At 60.5% G+C, this 20455-nt stretch overlaps 3 protein-coding genes across 7 annotated transcripts in view; 2 read left to right on the top strand and 1 right to left on the bottom strand.

Annotated features, from left to right (window-relative positions):
* ASPDH (aspartate dehydrogenase domain containing) overlaps window positions 1-20455 on the top strand; it is a 214129-nt gene that overhangs the window by 135381 nt on the left and 58293 nt on the right. The window lies entirely within an intron of this gene.
* KCNC3 (potassium voltage-gated channel subfamily C member 3) lies at window positions 57-14759 on the top strand. Its single transcript, XM_059665310.1, is given in 6 exon segments — window positions 57-566; window positions 569-646; window positions 648-1277; window positions 5245-6352; window positions 8076-8267; window positions 12464-14759. Coding segments are annotated over 6 exon segments (2283 nt in total). The 5' UTR covers window positions 57-428; the 3' UTR covers window positions 12601-14759.
* MYH14 (myosin heavy chain 14) overlaps window positions 16711-20455 on the bottom strand; it is a 95916-nt gene continuing 92171 nt past the window's right edge. For all 5 annotated transcript variants that reach the window (XM_059665282.1, XM_059665281.1, XM_059665280.1 and 2 more), the window contains 3 exons: window positions 19757-19865; window positions 17731-17903; window positions 16711-17451 (listed from right to left, as the gene is read on the bottom strand). In XM_059665282.1, coding sequence (XP_059521265.1) covers window positions 17298-17451; window positions 17731-17903; window positions 19757-19865 — 436 coding nt within the window. In that variant the 3' untranslated portion in view covers window positions 16711-17297. The remainder of the gene's footprint in view (window positions 17452-17730; window positions 17904-19756; window positions 19866-20455) is intronic.

Here is a 20455-nt window from a genome sequence, read left to right on the forward strand (position 1 = left end):
GCCCCGTCTGTCACGGCCAGTCCTGCCTCTTTAAATAGTTTGGCCTTGTCCCTTTTCTCTGCTCCGCCCCATCCTTTTTTTCAGTTATATCTAGCCCCGCCCCCTTCGTTCTCGGTGCTGCCAAGCCCGCCCGCATTAGCGGTGCGTTCCGCCTTCTTAGCACCTCGGCCCGCCCCTGTTTTCAGAAAGACCCAATCGGTGTGTTTCATTTGCCGCCCCGCCCCATTCAGCTGGGCCGGGTTAGTGTCTCAGCCCTTCTCTCTCTCCGCTTCAACTCCGCCCCATCCCCCTCCAGGCCAATCACTTTCGTTGCTACGCTATTTAGGCCCCGCCCCTCCATTTATAGTTTTCCCCAACCAATCACGTCTGTCGTCCCCCTGAGTCCCCGCCCACCAAGGACCCGCCCCTCCAGCCCCGCCCCCCGTCCAATGCTGAGCTCAGTCTGCGTCTCGTCCTTCCGCGGGCGCCAGGGGGCCGGCAAGCAGCAGTCCGCACAACCGCCGCAGCCTCCCGACTCCCCTCCGCCGCCGCTGCCTGCGCAGACCGGCCCCGCCGCGTCCCCGGCGGGCGCCCCGGCATCCCGCGGCCCGGGGACCGGCGCGCCGAGCCATGCCCCGGGCTGCCGGCGGCGGCCATGGGGCGGCGACAGCGGCGGCGGTGGCGACAGCGGCAAGATCGTGATCAACGTGGGCGGCGTGCGCCATGAGACGTACCGCTCGACGCTGCGCACCCTCCCGGGGACGCGGCTGGCCTGCCTGACGGAGCCCGAGGCGGCGGCGCGCTTCGACTACGACCCCGGCACCGACGAGTTCTTCTTCGATCGGCACCCGGGCGTCTTCGCCTACGTACTCAACTACTACCGCACCGGCAAGCTGCACTGCCCGTCCGACGTGTGCGGGCCGCTGTTCGAGGAGGAGCTCGGCTTCTGGGGCATCGACGAGACCGACGTGGAGGCCTGCTGCTGGATGACCTACCGGCAGCACCGCGATGCCGAGGAGGCGCTCGACTCCTTCGAGGCGCCCGACTCCGCGGGCGGCGCCAACGCTGCCAACGCCGCGGGCGCCCACGACGCGGGCCTGGACGACGAGGCGGGCGTGGGCGGCGGCGGCCTGGACGGCGCGGGCGGCGAACTCAAGCGCCTCTGCTTCCAGGAAGCGGGCGGCGGCGCCGGGGGACCGCCAGGGGGCGCGGGCGGCGCAGGCGGCACGTGGTGGCGCCGCTGGCAACCTCGCGTGTGGGCGCTCTTCGAGGACCCCTACTCGTCGCGGGCAGCCAGGGTGAGCAGCGCTGTCGGAGCCCCCGTCCCTCTCCCCTCCCCACGCGCTCCCAGGCCCTCAGGGGCGCCCCATCCAACCCTCCAGCCCCTCCTGGGTCTCCCGAACCCCTTGGAACACACCCCCCTGTCCCGGCATCCTCAGATGCTCAGGGGACGTTTCTCCAACCTTCTGAACCCCCCAGATCCCTCCGACCCTCACCCCGCTTCTCTAGGTCACCCTGCCTAGGCCCTTAGGAACTTCCTCCTGGGCTCCTCTGAACAGCCTCACCCCCACCTTTCCTGGACCCCCGAGACCTTCAGAAGACCTTTCCCCAGCCCTCGGTCACCGGAACCCCTCTAAGCTCCTTCTCACTTCCCTTGGGCACCCTCAGAGCCTCAGAAGACCGTTCCCCAGCCCCCAGTTTCTTGGACCTTCTCCAGACCCTCAGAAGACATCCTCTGCTACCCCTCCAAGTGTTCCAAGCGCTGTGAAAACTGCCTCCCTTCCTTTGCCCCCTGCAAATCCCCTCCTGCTCCCCCCCCCCCCCCCAGCCTCCTCTCCAGCCCTCACTTACTCAGGCTCTCCCAACAGCTGCCTGCTGCCTTTTCCCTTTGCCCCTCTCCCTGGCCCCTTCCAAGTGAGAGTCTCCTGGCTATTTTTGAAATCTCCTGCTTCTGCCCTCAAAGTCTCAGAAGGCTCCTGCACCCCAGTTTCAGAGCCTCCTGGACCCCTCTGAACCTCCAAACCACTTGCTCTGGCTAGGACACCTCCCCCTCCCGGCAACAATCAATCTTAGGACATTTTTACTCCTGGGACCTTCGGGACCCCTCTGTTCAAGTCCCTTCCTGCATCCTCCACACCAACTCCCATCCCAAGGACTTTCCCATAAATTAGCTCGAGCCTTCGCCACCCCTCAGTTTCTCCTGACTCCCCCCCCCCCCAATAATATGCTGATCCCCTCCAGAATGCCTCCTCTTCACCCCCAGATCCTCCCAGCTTCTCCCTTCCATCATTTACTGCACAGCCCACTCCCTCTCTCTGGGACAACCCCGTGCCCCCCACCCTCCCAGCCACTTTCCTAGTAGATAAATCACTTCTGCTGCTGCTGCTGCAGAAATTTATCTAAGCTTAATCCTCGGACCTCCCTCAAGTTATCAGCCCCAAAACTTTCTTCTCAAAATAGTTCCTACTTCTTTCTTCCCTGCCGTGGCATCTTTCCTCCTGACCCCAGCCCTGCTTGCTCCCCCTTTCCCAAGTCTCCCCCCTGAGTGAGACACCCTCAGTCCAAAGCCCTCAGCTTCTCCCCTATCCCCAAGGTGAACAGAGAGCGCACCCCTCCAGTCTTATTTCCCTTGAAATTCCAGATTTTACCCCCTCCAGCTCCCTTTACTTCCCCCCAAAACTTTCATAACTTTAAACATTCCCAACTTCCTAGGCTAAATAGCTACCCTTCCCCCTAGTTCTCCCTCTCTTGTCCTAACTTCCTCCCCGTGTTGGAAGAGAGAAGAGCAGTTCAAAATGGGGGGAATTAGAGGGAAAGAGTAGCGACTTCAGGGACCCCTCCTAGCCTCCTGGGGACCCAGACACCCCGAGGAGCCGGTTCGGCCCCCTCCCCCCACCGTGCCGCGTCCTGAGCTGGGAAGGACACGGAGCCGCAGTGCCGCATTCACGCTGGGGAGGGAACGAGGGGGAGGGGGGCCCGGAGGCACCGCATAAAGTTTGGTCCCCAGGAAGCGCTGAGTTGGCGAGATTTGGGGTTGGGTGGGGATAGGTGCGGAGGACGAGGTACAGGAGGGACATGGCCCTAGATGCCCCCTCGGGCTTCTGAGGGCTCCTTCCCCCCCATGGCCTGGGGTGCCCTTCCTTCTTACTACCCCATTGAAGGGTCCTGAGGTGAGACTAGATGTCCGGGACAGCTATGGGGGGAGAGGGGGTCACTCATTTACTCTGCAAGTATTTTTTGAGTGCCCACAGCGTTCCCCTTTCCAGGCTCCAAGTAGATAGCTTGGTAGAGGTAGGAGCTGAGACCAATGGGAAGTGGAGGGTGTCTACCTATCCCCCTTCCCCGCCCCCCAACACACACACTACACTCCCTTCTTCGTCATCTCCCCTTTCCTTGCAGGGACTTCATGGCCTACTCTGCTTTTGAACCATCTGGGGGCAGAGGGTTGGTTAAACCAGTGCCGACGCTGTGCAGCCGCTACAGCTGTGCACTGCGGGGCCCACCTTCCTTTCTGTGTCCCGGGAGGGAAGGAGTTAATCTAGCTCCGGGCCCGCGGCCTCCCGCGGCGAAGCGGCGGCACTGCGGCTGCGCACCGCCGGCTGGGTCGCGGCGCCGAAGGGGTTAAGGCGGCTCCCAGCGGCTGCGGCTGCGCACTGCGGCGGGGGAGCTGTCCGCGGTGCTGGCCGCCGCGCCCCGCCCCCCGGCCCGGCCGGCCCGCCCCCACTGCGGGTGCCGCAGCCTGCGCCGCGCGCCGGGCTCGGGGCGGGCGGGGGGAGAGCCAGGCATGCGCTCTGCGGCGGCCTGTGGCCTCTTAAACCACTGCGGAGAAACGGAGTGGGGCGGGGCGGAGGGTCTCCGCAGCCTGACCCTGGCCCCCCTCTTTTCTCTGCACCCCAGGCCCTTCCGCCTCCTCTTCCCCATCTGCTTAGAGCCTCCTCTTTGCCCCAACGCTCATCCCCTTACCTCACCGAGGACTAGCCTCCGTCCCCTCTACGCATCTGATGCAGCCCACTGTCACCTGCAGGGGCCTCATCCACCCCCTTGGCCCCTCCGCAGGGCTTTCATCAGATCCCACAGCACTGTCTGGCAGGGCTCTAGTCATCCCCCGCACGGAAGGGACCAGGCTCGCCTCCACTGGCAATTCTCTGCACCTCTGAACAGCCCCTCACCTTTCTTTGGCCCTAGTCCTGCCCTTTCCCCAAGGTCCAGGCCCCTGACCCTCCCTTCCTTTGGGAGCTCTAAACCCCACCTCTCCTCATCAGTACCGCCTCCCCTTTTGCAGACTTGACACTTCACTTCCTTCCACCTTCAGGGCCCTAACACCTCCCTCCACTTTATGGTTCCGCCCCTGCCCTGTCCTCTTGGGTCAGGGCCTCACCCAGCCTTTTCGCTTTTCTGGGGCACAGACATTGGCACCCAGGTCCTTAAACCCTGGCTCCTTGCCCCCCCCCCCCAACTGATGCCCCCATCCCCTCCTAAAAGCTCAGACCTGACCGAGTTCCAGACACTGAGCCAAGCACTGTTTTTGCGGCTAGGCTTTCTGTCTACTCATCTAATGTAATCCTCACAATAATCCCGGAAAAACTTGAGGTTTGGGAAGCTTAATTGCTTTGCCCAAGTCAGGCAGAGGGAAAGCTGGATTCAAACCCAAGACTTTACTGTTAGCCGCCTCATGATTCCGCCACCCCACCCACCTTCCCCTCTTCCCCTTCCCTCAGCTCCAGGCCCACCTCCAAACCCTCTGAGATACAGAGGGTGAGTGATCTCACTTTCTCCTCTCCCACCTGAGGCCAGAGATTGACATGGGGAACAGGAGGGGGGGTGGTCTAGACCCGTGGTCGGCAAACCGTGGCTCGCGAGCCGCATGCGGCTCTTTGGCCCCTTGAGTGTGGCTCTTCCACAAAATACCACCTGTGGGCGCGCAGGTACAGTGCGATTGAAACTTCATGGCCCATGCACAGAAGTCAGTATTTCATGTGGCTCGCGAGCCGTGGTTTGCCAACCACTGGTCTAGGCGACAGAGTCTGAGGCCAGCAATTGCTGTTTCCAGGACAGAAGTTGCTCATGCGCTGCGGCTACTGGGGCCAGCTCCTCTCGCGAGCCGGGGGACAGCTGCCCCGTCTTCTGCCTGCCCTTTTGCCGCTTTAGTGGGGAGAGGGAAGCATTTGGGCTGGGAAAGGAGCCACTGGGCGGGTCCTATGGAGGTGGCTGGCTGACCAGATGCCCGGGTCACCTTTTGCCTTCTCTCTCCCACCTGCCCCGCAGTATGTGGCCTTCGCCTCCCTCTTCTTCATCCTCATCTCCATCACCACCTTTTGCCTGGAGACCCACGAGGGCTTCATCCACATTATCAACAAGACGGTGACGCAGGCCTCCCCGATCCCTGGGGCCCCCCCGGAGAACATCACCAACATCGAGGTGGAGACGGAGCCCTTCCTGACCTACGTGGAGGGCGTGTGCGTGGTCTGGTTCACCTTCGAGTTCCTCATGCGCATCACCTTCTGCCCGGACAAGGTGGAATTTCTCAAGAGCAGCCTCAACATCATCGACTGCGTGGCCATCCTGCCCTTCTATCTCGAGGTGGGCCTGTCGGGCCTCAGCTCCAAGGCCGCCAAGGACGTGCTGGGCTTCCTGCGGGTCGTCCGCTTCGTGCGCATCCTGCGCATCTTCAAGCTCACGCGGCACTTCGTGGGGCTGCGCGTGCTGGGCCACACGCTGCGCGCCAGCACCAACGAGTTCCTGCTGCTCATCATCTTCCTGGCGCTGGGCGTGCTCATCTTCGCCACCATGATCTACTACGCCGAGCGCATTGGCGCCGACCCGGATGACATCCTGGGCTCCAACCACACCTACTTCAAGAACATCCCCATCGGCTTCTGGTGGGCCGTGGTTACCATGACAACCCTGGGCTACGGAGACATGTACCCCAAGACGTGGTCGGGGATGCTGGTCGGGGCGCTGTGTGCCCTGGCGGGGGTGCTCACCATCGCCATGCCCGTGCCCGTCATTGTCAACAACTTTGGCATGTACTACTCGCTGGCCATGGCCAAGCAGAAGCTGCCCAAGAAGAAGAATAAACATATCCCCCGGCCCCCGCTGCCCGGCTCCCCCAATTACTGCAAGCCCGACCCGCCATTGCCGCCCCTGCCTCCCCCTCACCATGGCAGTGGTGGTATCAGCCCCCCGCCTCCCATCACCCCGCCCTCCATGGGGATGACGATGGCCGGGGCCTACCCTCCGGGGCCCCACTCGCACCCCGGGCTGCTCAGGGGGGGAGCGGGTGGGCTCGGGATCATGGGGCTGCCCCCTCTGCCAGCCCCTGGGGAGCCCTGCCCGTTGGCTCAGGAGGAAGTGATTGAGATCAACCGGGCAGGTGAGGAGCGGGCCTGAGGGGCTGTGGGGGCACAGGCGGAGATGCGTGGGAGGAGGTGGGGAGGTTTGAGGGGGGCAGGAGGCGGGTGCCCGAGGTTCAGAGAGACGGGATGGTCAGCAGCAGAGAGGGGAGAGAAAAGCGAATAGCAATCGCTGGGGCCAGAGAAGTGGCACAGAGGTAGACAGCGACAGAGAGATTTCCCGTGAAAGCCAGTTTTGGGGGGGAACAGACTTGCAGCCAAATATTCAGGGGGGCCCAGGGGAGAGGGTCTCGTACGTGAACCACGGGCTGGCCAGAGAGGAGACCAAGAGGCGGTTTCAGCGTCTGAGCTTCCCGGAGGAGAGCCTGAGAAAATGGTCCCAAAGCCACCGAGTCGGAAACTGAGACTGTCCCTGAGAAGGGATGGGGGGCGGAGACGGAGGGAGCGGTGAGGGGTCGGCGGCAGGGAGTTCAGGCTGGAATAACAGCGAGACCAAGAGAGGAAGTAAGACTTAAAACTAAACACGAAGAGTCAGAGGGTGTCTAGGGGGGACTGGCCGGAGGGTGGAAAGGCCACGTGACAGGACAGTGACGTGGGACCCGAGGCCCAGACTCGGGCTCTACAGGGAGGGTCTGGGAGAGTCAGATGCTGCCAAGAGGAAGAGGTGAGACCAGGGCGCTAGCGGAGTGGACTGTGCCTGTGCCTGTGCCTGTCCCTCCCCCAGGAGAGCTGCCTCCGAGGTAGTGACTGGGGTGTCAGTCTGGGAGGAGGGAGAGGCCGGGGGGCCCCACCCCCATGTCTTAAGTAGGTCAAGAAAGGGAGCTGGGCCGCCCGGCCCCCATCTTGCTCCCTCAGCCACTGACCCAGTTTCACACCAATTAAAAATAGCCCGAGTCAGAGCCTGGGGACCCCCACTCCCCCCTCCCTCATCTGTCACCTCCTTAACCCTTCCCCACTGTGTCCTTTCCAGCACCCAGCCATCTACCCCAACCCACACCCTACCCCAGTCCTGCCCGACCCAGTTCACCTGACCCAACGACCCCCCCAACACTCTGTCCCAGCCCCCTTCCCAGCCCCCTCTTACCCATGTCCTCCCCCACCCATCCCTCCAAATGCCCAGCATCCAACCCCAGCCTGCCCTTCCCAGCCCTGGCACCTGGCCTGGCTAGCACTTCCTAGCACTCAGCACCCTCCTCCACTCACCTTCATCCAACCCTGTCCCCTAACCACCTCTGCCTACCCTGTTGTCCTCAAATAGCAACACCCTTCCGCCCTGGCCAGTGTTTCCCAGTGGTTAGAGCGCCAGCCCGTGCTCGGGTTCGGGGTCTCGGGTTCAGTTCTCAGTCAAGGGCAGGTACCTGGGTTGCAGCTTGATCCCCTGTGTGCGGGAGGCAAGCAGTTGGTATGTCTCTCTCACATCGATGTTTCTCTCTCTGTCTCTCCCGCTCCCCCTTTCCCTTCCACTCTCTCTAAAAATCAATGGAAAAATATCCTCAGGTGAGGGTTAACAAAAAGAAACACCCCAAAACTCAACATCCTTCCCCAGTGACCTGCTCCCCAAATCCACCAGCCATGCCCCCTAACACCCTGCTCCCAACTGAGCCCCTCCTGTCATCTGGCACCCTGCCCTTGAGTCATCTTCCTGCACCCGAGTCCACCCGCACCCCATCCCTGTTGGTCTCACTGCCCTGCGTTTCCACACTCACCCCTTCCTTTGTGTCTCTGTCTGACCCTGGGACACAGATCCCCGCCCCAACGGGGACCCAGCAGCAGCTGCGCTCGCCCATGAGGACTGCCCAGCCATCGACCAGCCCGCCATGTCCCCGGAAGACAAGAGCCCCATCACCCCTGGGAGCCGGGGCCGCTACAGCCGGGACCGAGCCTGCTTCCTGCTCACGGACTACGCCCCTTCCCCTGATGGCTCCATCCGGAAAGGTGAGGTGCCCTCCACTGGCCCCCGGGACCCTCCCTCTCTCGCCTCCCCTTGGGGAGGGGGGAGAGGGGGAGAGGGGGGAGGTGATGGACTTCCCTTTCCCCATTCCATGGCCCCAAATCTCCTTCCCAGAAGCGCCCCCCCTGCCCCCGCTCCCCAAGTTTCCTCACCACTGATCCTTCACCTGTCTTTATTGCATCTCCATTTCCCCCACCCCGACCCTCTGGCCTCTTCCCCCACCCCCAGCCACCGGTGCTCCCCCACTGCCCCCCCCAGACTGGCGTAAGCCAGGCCCCCCAAGCTTCTTGCCCGACCTCAACGCCAACGCTGCGGCCTGGATATCCCCCTAGTGGACGAACCCCCTCCCCCCGGGGTAAGTAGCTCCTGTCCTCTGAACCCCCCCCTCTTGACTAACCCCCCTGAGAACATGCAGCCCCCACTGACCAAGACTCGCGCCCCTCACCATGAAGAGCTCCATCTAATTAACCTTCGGCCCTGACGCTGACCCCACACCCGCCCGCCCGGACTTGCCCGCCCCTCACTAACCCCCTGGAACTGACCCCAACCTTCCCACCATGTGCCTGACCTCCCAGCCCTCCCGACTGACCCATCCTCACCCCCATCAACGCCTCTCTCCCTGCCTCTCCTTCTGGGTTTTAAAAACTCCACCAAGAAAACGGGGTGCACTCCCAGGATGCTCTTGGGGTGCAAGATGGGATGAGAAAGACTCAGCCACCCAGTCAGTCACTTGTGAATTGGCCAGCTCACAAAGCACCCACAGGTCCCGCACGGGACGTCCCTCCCCGGGAGCCCCATGTGGGAGAGGCAGATGCAGTCAGAGAAGGTCGCTGTCAGGTGACATGTGGAGGTGGCGGTGGCACAGGTCGCAGGTACAGTCAGAGGGACAGGCAAAGCCCCGGGTGGGGAGCCACAGAAAGGCTTTCTGCAGGAATTGGTACTTGATGGGGACGTGGGCCCGTTAGACCCGTGGTTCTCAACCTCTGGCCCTTTAAATACAGTTCCTCATGCTGTGGTGACCCCCAACCATAACATTATTTTCGTTGCTACTTCATCACTGTCATGTTGCTACTGTGATGAATCGTCATGTCAATATCTGATATGCAGGAGGGTCTTAGGCGACCCCTGTGAAAGGGTCGTTCGACCGCCAAAGGGGTCGCGACCCACAGGTTGAGAACCGCTGCATTAGACTGTAGTGACCAGAGCAACGAGCACAGCAAAGCCAGGGACCGACCCGGCTAGGAGGTGGCCATGAGGCAGGAAGGCAGGGCTGGCTGAGGGCCGGGACCTTGTTCAGGGACCCGGGAGAGCAGCTCAGCTCTGGGCCCTTGGGGATCGACTGGCGGTCAGGCCAGGGAGGAGACCAGGACAAGGGCCCACGGGGACAGGACAAGTCCTGAACCTGGTCAGGGCTGTGGGGATAGAAGGGAAGGGAGGCAGAGAGAGGGAACGGGAGGAAAAGGGCTGGGGACTGGCCTGGGAGCTCAGGGGACACAGCGAAGAGAGTTGTTCGTCAGTGAATCATTCAGCAAACACAGCCCAGCACTTACCACACGCCTGGAATTTAGCATACCTTCTGTAACCCTCACACCACCCTCGAGAACCCCTAGCTCCACTCACCCACCCGTTCATTCATTTCACAACTGACTCCTGAGGGCACCGTAACCTAGTATTGCACGAGGCAAGAATCTGACCTCAGAGTTGATACTCTAGAGCCCAGTTTGGCACACTCCAGCCCAGGGGCCAGCTCTGTCAGCCAGCTGCTTTGTAAATAAAACTTTATTGGAACATAGCCACTGTTCTGCTCCAAGAGTGGACTAGAATAGTTAGGACAGAGACCGTGTGGCTCACAGAGCCGAAATGTTTACTACCTGGCCCTTTAAGGAAAAGTCGGATGCCCCCTGATTGGAGGAAGCAGAAATTAAACCCAGTTAAAAAAAAAAAAAAAGTCTCTGGTTTGTGGAAGGGCTTTTGGAGGCGACATGAAACCTAAAGGTGAAAAGGGCCGGCCAGGCAGAAGGAACAGCGAGTGCAAAGGTCCTGAGGTCCCCAGTGGGCGAGCTTGGTGCTGAAAGGAATAAACAGCCAGGAGGGAAGTGAGGCGGGAGCTGAGCAGCCGAAGGGAGCGGGTGCGGACCGCCTGTGCAGAAGGAGCAGGAGGGTGTTGGCCAGGGTGAGGGGCTGGCCTGGTCTTAAGAGTGAGGAGGAGCCACCTGAAGGAATTTGACCCATCACTTCCTCATTCCACAAACACCTGCGGACGCTTCCTTAGAAATAGAGACACATCCCAAATCCTGCCGCAGCCTAAGGAGAGGCTGGAGTGGGACTTGGGGAGCCTCCAGGACAGGACGGCCTGGGGTGTCACAGAAGTTCAGGGAGGGCCATGACCGACCCAGGCCACACAGCAGAGGGAGGGCAGCCCAGGCTTCCGGGTCAGACAGAACCGCAAGGGGGCTGTCTGCTCTTGTTCCCTCTCTCCACCTCCTTGTTGCACCCGCCCCCCCCCCCATCTTCATTGTCATCTCATCACCAGCCCCTCCCGCTCCCATCTCACCCCTCTCCCTGCTTGCACCCAGTCCCCTTCCCACTCTTTGTCCCCTTCCTTCAGGTCTGGATGGGCCCCTTGGAACTGAGGGGGGGGGGGTTGGGAATGTGGGTGAGGGAGGGCTGGGGTGGGGTGGGCTGGGGGTGGGAGGTCTCTGCTTCTCTTGCCTCTGATGCCGAAATCCATTCATTGAACTCAAATAATGGCTGGAGCTGATGGGGCTGACTGGACCCTGGACCCCCCTTCCTCACCCCCCCCATGGCCCGCCCTCCACTGTGTCTCCCCTCCCCCCCAGACCCTTCCTCCTGGCCTGTCCCCCACCTGCCCCAGGACGGCTCCCTTCATCTTCCCTCCCCAGCCACCTGAGTCTAACCCTGGACACGTGCTCCCCTTCCTCCCCAGCCTTCTCCTCTCCCCCCCCCCCCCCCAGCCACCCCGGAAGCTCCTCCCATATTTGATGTCTCTGGCCGCCCCATTTCACTGCTCCCCTCCCCCCGGAAAACACTAGAGAGGAGGAAGAGATCCGGCTTTTCTCCGACCCCCAACAGTGAGGCCATGTTGGGGGGGTTCCCGCGACCGCCCTCCCCCGCCATGACTCTGTGTATTTCTGTCCCCAGCTCTTGTCACCGCCTGAGGCCTCGAGAGACCCTCGGCCCCCCCTGCCCCTTCCCCCCAGGTTAGCAATGGGCAATGGCTGGGAAGGGGTGTCCCCGAGGCAGTGGGCTCCCGACCCCTCAGGCTCTGTCTCCTGTGGTCTAGACACGGCGCCCAGACAGGCCCCTGGCTCTGCCTGGAAAAGCCCCGGGCGCTGGCCGGCGCCCCCCAGCTCCGAGGACCCCCTACCCGCTCCCTGACCTTAGCCCCCATCTCAGGTCCCGCTGTCGGGACAGTTAGGACCTTCCGGGCAGAAGGTTCCCATTGAAACTCCCTGAACCCCTACGGCCCCTGCCACGCCTCCAGGTGAGCCAGCCTCGCCCCTCCGACTGCTCTGCAGCTGCGGGGCCCCAGGGGCGCTGCGGCCGCGGCCCCCCCACTCAGCCCCTCACTCTCCGCAGTAGGTCAGCTCCCCCTGCAGCCCTGCCCGCTCCCTCCCCGGCTGCTCCCCTGTGGCTTCCACCGAGCTCCCGCCCATGCCCCTGCTGCCACCATCCGCCTTGCTGCCCCCCCTTTATGCCTCAGATGAGGGGGCCTACGGGGGGGCGGGTTTTCGGGGGGCGGGCTGCGTGGGGAAGGGATGGGTGGGGGAGGCTCGGCGGGCGCCACCTGCCTCCTAACCCTGAGTCTCTCCCCCCTCCCCATGTCTGAACCTTTCTCCTCGATGCGACTGACTGTGCGATTTGTTCACTTCTCTCTCTCTCCGTCTCCTTGGCCCGCCTCTGTCCGTCTCTGCCTCGCCCTGTCTCCTGTGTCCTGGTGCCTGCCGGCCTCTCTCTCTCTCTCTCTCTGCCATGTCTCTGCTCTCGCCTTCTCTGTCTCTGGCTTTCCCTGCCGCTGTCTCTCGCTCCATCTGGTATCCTCTCTGTCTGATTCTCTCCTGCCTCCCTCCCTCTGTCTTGGGGTCTCTCTGTCTGTGGGACCCTCCCCCTGCACCCTTACTCCCTGCTTCCTCCCCGTGTTTCCGCCCCTCCCCCCCAGGTTACGAGAAATCCCGCAGCCTGAGCAGCATCGCGGGCCTGAGCGGGGTGTCCCTGCGCCTCGCGCCCCTAGCCACTCCCCCCGGCTCTCCCAGGGCCGCCCGCCGCGCTCCCCCAACCTTGCCCTCCATCCTCTAGCGCTCCCCTCCCCCCTGTGGGGGGACTCGGGGGTGACAGGGAAGACGGTCAGAGGAGCTGGGGGTGGGGGAAAGGGTTTTTTAAAAAAATCAAAAGTCATTATAATATGCAACGGAGACGACCACGCCAGCAGACACCCCCGGGCCCCTCACCCCCACCTGGGCCCCAGGATAGAGGGGGAGGGGCCAAAGCCCACGCCCTCCAACTCTCCCCCACCCAAATAAAGCCTTCTCAGGTCTCCATGAGCCATAGGACACCCTCTCCCATCCACTCGTGTAAATACGTCCAAATTATGCCAATCACATTGGGGGCACCTCCCCCTACTGTGCATGCTCCAACCTGGACTCCTCCCCCCAACTCCACCTCAGCAATAAGCGCCAGGGGCTGCATGCCACGCGGTTGAGGGCAGGGGCATTCTGGGAGGGGGCGGACCTCGAGGGGGGTCGGGTGGGGCTGCAGGAGGGTCTCCTAGCCTCTTACCCTTCCCCGCTGGAGGGCAGCCCATCATCATGCATTGATTAAAAAAAAAAAAAATTAGCGACAATACGGGGGAAGGAGGAACAGTTACCCAGCCCCAAACCCCAGCTGAGCTCAGATAGTAGAAGCGGGGCGCTGCGGCCAGCTGCTCCCTCAGCCTTTAGGAGGATCCCTCTGGTGAATTGCACCCTGTCATCCCCACCCCCACCCCCAAGGGATCTGCTCGCCTCTGTTCTTGCTGCATGGACTCAGGCCTCCCGCCCCGGACTCCTGGGATGTCTGGCCCTAGCACACGAAATTCCCGGGCGCCCCTCCGGGTCCCCAGGACATGAGCCCTGCACCCAGAATTCCTGGCACCCCGCATCTTCCAAACGCCCACGCACCCCTGGAACTTAACCCCTGCACACAGATGCTGCCCCAACCAAGCCCCGCCGCCAGCCACTCCCTGGAGTGCATCCCGGCGCCCCAGGCCTCCAAGGGGCGCCCCAGCCTGCAGCTCACTCTCAGCCTTTGGGATGCTCCAGAACCTTCTCCGACACCCCAAATCCTCAGGCCTCCACTCCACCAGACACCCCCAGATCTCTGCCACCAGACATCCACCTCAGGTTCCCCTGCCGCTAGGATTTCCAAGACGGGCCCGGCCTGTCTGCAATTCCAGGGAACCTGATCTTTGCAGGGCACCCCGTTTCTTAGGCCCAATCCCACCCCCCAACATGTCTTCCCTTGAATGGTACCCCCTTCACGGACACCAGTGCTTCCCAGAGGGTCGTGTTCGTGCCCCTGACGTGTTGAGGTCCAGGCAGTGCGAGGACAGACACCCGGGAGCTGTGTCTTCCCCGAGAGGGTCTGCCCTTTGGGGCGCTTGGCTCACAGGCCAGTAAGTCCAGGTTGTGCTGCGCGGCCGGCCCGGACGCCGTTTGTTTAGGTTGAGTGTCTCCATCCAGAGGCTGTGCCGGACGGACGGACACTGGGACATCGAGGCTTAGGAAACAACCTATCCACCTGGGCGGGGACCCCAGCCAGTCGACCCCCGCGATCCCCGCCCCGCCCCGCCCGCGGGTGGAAAATCACTCCTCACACCCCATCCTGGCTCAAGGATGCGCTACCTCCCCCACGCCTGGAGGCCACACCGGTCCCAGAATCCTTAGAGAACCCCCCTTTCGGAGCTGGGGGCCCGCAGAATTAGCAACCTTCCTCCCTGTGCTCCCACAGCCTCAGGAACCCCACCCGAGGGTTGGGGGGGTGTCACTGAGCACGATTCTTGATGCAACGATTCCTATGCAAGGGGCACTTTGAGTCCCCCCCATCCTTCCCTCGGACCCCAAACCCTGGCGAATCTGGGGTGAGGGGTGGGGCAGGTTCTGCGGGGAGCGGGGCGGGGCAAAGGGCTAGGGGCCCCAGACACCAGGGTACGGGGGTGGGGACTGATTATATTGCCAAAGGGTTTAACTTCTTAAAAAAAAAAAAAAGTCCCCCCCCCCATTCCCGATCCTCACGGAAGACGAACGGTGCGGGGGGAGGGGGCGAGGGTCTTTTCCGAAGGGTACAGACCTCTTCCCTCCGTCTCCCCCCTGCTCGCCAACCTGCCACACGTACCCAGCTTTTTAGTTCAGCTTTTAAAAATAACTACGATCATGACAAGCCTCTACAAACACGTGATTCTCATCCCCCAAGTCAATAAACAGCGTGGGACTCGGGGAGGAAGGGCGAGCTAAAGGGACGACTTCCACGTCCCGCTCCCTCCTCCCCCTCCCCCCCACCTCCGCCCGGCCGCCAGGGTGCCCGCAACTACACGCATGCGCTGCATGACGCTCCCCACTCGCATGAGGCGCCCTCCTGCGCTCGGGACGCACGGGCACGGGGCGGGGGGCGGGGCGGGGGGAGAGGATCGGATGGCGGGGGTCCCCCCGAGTTCAGCGGCTCCCCTCCCCAACACACACAGCAATAAGTTTCTCTCACTCCAATGTGGGCGGGGCGAGCCTGGCCTGTCCAGGTGTGTGGGGGGGGGTGGCCAGGGGGCGCTCTCAGGGATGGGGGCGGGTGTCCGGAGTCAGTGTGGGGAGGGGAGGTCTGCAAATCGTCCAACTCTGGTGCTAATGGCGGGTCTTCTCAGCCCACCCCCAGGGCAGGGAGGGAGGGGTCGACAGGCCCCTCCCCCAAGCCTCCCCCACGCCCACCCCGGGTGCATGAACCGCCCGATGCAGAAGCTGCCGCATGTCACCCCCCAAAAGAAAAAGTGTCATGCCCCCTTCCGCCCGCCCTCTCATTCCCCACCAAGATTAAAGTTTCCTTTTCATTTAAAAGCTGCGTCTTGTGTGTGTGTCCCGGGGAGGGTTGGGGAGCTTTTGGGGGTCCACAGAGGGATTGGGTCTTCAAGACATGGGGTCGGATGCAGCGGTCCTCAACCTGTGGGTCCCGACCCCTCTGGGGGGTCCAATGACCCTTTCACAGGGTGGCCTAAGACCATCCTGCGTATCAGATATTTACATGACGATTCATAACAGTAGCAGCATGACAGTTATGAAGTAGCAGCGAAAATAATGCTATGGTTGGGGGTCACAACATGAGGAACTGTATTTAAAGAGCCAGAAGGTTGAGAACCACTGGAAAGCGGCATGCATGGGTGTGCATTCTGGGGGCCCAGAAATCCCCTTGAACACAAAGCTCTCACTTTGTGGTTTGGGGTGAGTGCCTGCCTACACCCCTAACTGGGAAGTCTGAGGGCCCCTGGATGATGGGAGGTCCTGAGTGAGGGCGACTAGTCCCCAGGAGAGGAGTGACCTGGGTCCCCAGTGTGTGCTCAGGGCGAAGGGCAGCACGCTCCGCATTGCTGACCATGAAGACAGTCTGCGTGGGTTCGACTTCGTAGCTGTGTGTCCTTGGGCAAGTCTCGACCTCTCTGGGCTTTTGCCACTCTAAAAGGCCAGGACGGGCCATGGCCGCTTTGGCTCAGTGGACAGAGTGGTGGCCTGGGGACTGAAGGGTCCCAGGTTCCATTCCGGTGGCACATGCCTGGGTTGTGGGCTTGATCCCCAGTGGGGGGCATGCAGGAGGCAGCCGATCAATGAGTCTCTCATCATTGATGTTTCTATCTCTTCCTTCCTCTCTGAGATCGGTAAAAATATGTTTTAAAACAATAAAAGGCCAGGACGGCGTGATCTAGTCATTCAGCACATATATTATGAAAGCCAACTAGGAGCCAGGCACTGTCCTAGGTGCTGGAAAGCAAGGCGATCCTCGCCTCTAGAGGTTGTGCTGAGAATTGAGACAAACGTCTGGTGTGTGTTCAGCACCGCTAAATAGCCGGTCAGGGTCACGGTCACGGACTCAACAGTCATCAATGTCACTGTTTTGCAAAGACTGGGAGGTCAGCCAGAGACCAGAGCACAGCAAGCACCCCTCCTGCCTCTCCTGGTGTAGAGTGAGGGGCAGCGCAGCTCTGAGCCTCGGCCTCCTCCTCTGTATAATGGAGGCAATGCTTTGAAGGGAGGCTGGGGTGTGGGACAATGTCCAGTACCAGGAGGTCCCCCACCACTGGCCAGCTGTGATCAGAGCCAGCAGGTGGAAGAAGTCAGTGCCCATCTGGACCCACCAGAGACCCCCCCTGCAGGAACACACACCACCCGGGCGGGGTCCAGTTGGGGCTGGAGTTTATTTCTGCCACAGCTGGAGGCTGGAAAGTCAGGGAGACCCCTCCAGCCCCCACAGGGACTCTAACCAGAGCAGACTGTGATCACACAATAGCAACAGAAGGGAGGGCAGAGCATGGAAAGAGTGGATGAGACAGGCCCCCTTACCCTGCTCCTCTGCAGGAATCAAAGGCTGGGAGTCCTGGGAGACAGGGCGGGGCGGGGGGGGATGGGGGGAGGCCATGGCCCGCCCTGGCTGAGGAGGGCAAGGGGGCCATGCTCCTTTCCTAATAAAGACCATTAACATCTGAAGTAAGTATGGGAGCTGTATGGGTCCACAGCGTGCAAACTACGCCCGAATTTCCACTCCAGCGAGAGAGCCCCAGTCCTTGCCTCCTGCTCCCGACCTGGGCTCTCCAGTGTTCTGCGTTTACGGAGGTCTCGGGGGGCCCTCTGGGGTGCGGTTGATAAGTGGGTAGTGCCAGCAGGTGGCACCATTTCCAAAGTGCAAGAAGCCACAGGGTGGGTTCATGGGACCTGCACCCTCCAGGGCCAGGGAGGGAGGGGCTGATGGCTCGGAACAGGGAGGGGTCACTGGGGCTGCACTTCCTGGGGCCCATCAGACTCCGGGGGCTGCGGTCCAGAACCTGGCTCGGCCTCCTCGGCCTCCTCATCTGATGCCACACCCTCCTCCAGTCGGAACACCTGGCGCACTGTGCGGGTGGTGAAGGTGAGGGGCCCGCGTCTGTGGGCAAAAGGAGAGATAGGGAAAGGTGGAGAGAGATATAATAAAACGAGAGGGGAGAGATGAGATGGGGAGGAATGGAGAGGTGGGCAGAGGGCAAGGGTGGGGGCAGAGAGAAATGGGGGAACACAAGGACAGAGAGAGATGAGGACAGAGGGACTGAGAATGATGGGGATAGAAGACCAAAGAGATATAAAGGGACAGAGAGTGATGGGGGGACTGAGAAATGGGGGACAGGAGTTTATGGAGTGAGGGTGTATATGTGCAGGGCGGCCATACCGGAGCCGGTTCCTCAACGTGGTCACCTCGCGGTTCATGGACTCAGCAGACTCTGTGACATCCTCCAGCTCACGCTGCAGCCTTCGACGACCTGCCTGAGCCCTGGATGCCTCTTCCTCAGCCTCCTCCAGCTGCCGCTTCAGCTGCTTCACTCGAAGGTTCCCCTTCTCCAGCTTGGTGGGAGCAAGGAGGCCAGGTCATGCCTCTGGGTGTCGTCCTCATCCTCAGGCATCGTTCTTATCACTCAATCTGCCCCACCACCCAGTTCTTCTCCATAGCCACACTGGTAATCTTTTTGCTCCAAACTCACCAAGCTTATTTCCATACCCCAAGGCCTTTTCATCTGGCGTTCCCTCTGCCTGTCTCTTCCTCAAGCTCCAGGTATCAATTCACATGTCCCCTCCTAAGAGAGGATTCCCCAGTCCTCTGTGTCTCCCTTCCTCTTCATTCTCTTTTTTCCTTCATAGCCTTGTCACAATCTGTAATTATCTCTGCTTGTTTATTGATTTCTTGTGCCTTTCTTTTTCTATGCTGACAATGTGAGCTCTGTGAGGGCAGGGACCTTCTCTGTGTCATTCACAGCCATATTTCCAATGCCTAGCACAGTGCCCAACATGAAGTGGGTACTAAATAATTGTTTGTGGAATGAATGGTGAATACAGCTGAGCTTTTAAGGGCACAGTGATACTATCTAGAGCAGTGGTCGCAACCTTTTGGACCTCATGGACCACCAGTGGTCTGTGGACCACCAGTTGGCGACTGCTGTATAGAGTCTGACACACCTGGAATCTGACCCAGGCTCTGTCTTTACTGACTGTGACTTTGATGAAAATTATATCCCCTTTAAAAGTTTGTTTCTTCACCTGGGAACTCAGGCTAGTGAGAGAACAAGCATGTATTTTTTAAAAAGTGGTATTTAAGTAGTGGTAGTGAAGACCTGGTGCGGGGAGGGGAGGGATTGGGAAGAGGGGGAAAAGGAGAAACGGGAGATATGTGTAATACTATCAACAATAAAAAATACACTAAAAATAAAGCAAGTGGATCAGTGGTTGAACGTCAACTCATGAACCTCTTGGTCACTGGTTCGATTACCAGTCAGGGTTGTGGGCTGGATCCCCAGTGGAGGGTGTGCAGGAGGCAGCCGATCAATGATTCTCTCTCATCAATGTTTCTATCTCTCTATCTCTCTCCCTTCCTCCTTCTAAAACCAATAAAAACATCTTTTAAAAAAAGAACTTAAGCCCTGGCTGGTTTGGCTCAGTGGATAGAGCGTCGGCCTGCGGACTCAAGGGTCCCAGGTTCGATTCCAGTCAGGGGCATGTGCCTTGGTTGCAGGCACATCCCCGGTGGGGAGTGTGCAGGAGGCAGCTGATCGATGTTTCTCTCTGTCCCTCTCCCTTCCTCTCTGTAAGGAATCAATAAAATATATTAAAAAAAAAAAAAAGAACTTAAAAAGGAAAAGCAGGTAGCACAGAGCCTGGGACTCAGTAACTGCTCAATAATTAAGAGCATGGGCTCTGCAGCCACTGTGCTGGGATCTGAACCCTCACTCAAGCTCTTTCTAGCAAAATACTTCTGAGCGAAATACCTCTGAGCAAGTTGCTTCACCTTTCTGTGCCTCAGTTTCCTCATCTGGACACGAGGGGAAAAATAACAGTATACTACCACAGTGTTCTGATAAGAAATAAATGGACTACCTAGTACGTGTTTAGCAGAGTGCCTGGCTCATCGAAAGCACTCAATAAACAGAACGTGTTATTTTAGCCCTGGCCTACCCTCTCCTTGGCTGTCTCAGCTCCCAGAAATCTCAGCTCTCCTAGATTCAATATTTATGGATCACAAAGCCACGGACTCCAGCCCTCTGCGATGGCCACACGCCCCGGATGGTATCTGCATTAGTTCCAGTCCAGCAGCACCTGCATGCTGCCTCCTGTGATGGGAACTCGCTGCCTCCAGAGGTAGCGTGTGCTATTTCTCTGTCAGTGGTCCCCACCCCGACTGCTCCCGAGTGAGGTTAGCCGCTCACCTGGTCCCTGAGCTGGTCGGCCACCCTCCGTTCCTCCTCCACCTGCAGCACCACCTCTTTAAGCCGCTTCTCAGCTCTGCGCACCAGTTTGCCGGAGAGGATGCGCTCCCTGGAGAGAGGCGTGAAGGGGAGAGTGAGGAGAGGCGCACCCTGAGATCTGTCCCCTGGCCTCATCCAGTGGCTGCTGTCCTGTTCTCCAACTGGCCTCTTCCTGCTTTCCCACCCCCAACCGACTCCCACAGTTCACTCAGCCATTAGCACCCAGGCTCCCCACATCCTTGGCTTCTACTCTGGTGCCTGGTGTTTTCTTTATTTACTAGAGGCCTGGTGCACAAATTCATGCACCAGTGGGATCCCTCAGCCTGCCTGTGGGACCGGGCCGAAACCAGCTCTTTGACATCCCCCGAGGGGTCCCAGATTGTGGGAGGGCGCAGGCCAGGCCGAGGGACCCCACTGGTGCACGATCGGGGCCTAAGAGGGACACAGGAGGTTGGCCAGCCGGGGAGGGACCTAGTGAGGACTCCAGGGCATGTCCGGCCCATCTCACTCGGTCCCAATTGGCTGGAACCCAGCAGCAAGCTAACCTACTGGTTGGAGCGTCTGCCCCCTGGTGGTCAGTGCACATCACAGTGAGCGGTTGAGCGGCCTTAGCATATCATTAGCATATTATGCTTTGATTGTTTGGACGGACAACCAGAT

This window comes from Myotis daubentonii, chromosome 15 (assembly GCF_963259705.1).
Source record: "Myotis daubentonii chromosome 15, mMyoDau2.1, whole genome shotgun sequence".
In the NCBI taxonomy this organism is placed as follows: Eukaryota; Metazoa; Chordata; class Mammalia; order Chiroptera; family Vespertilionidae; genus Myotis; species Myotis daubentonii.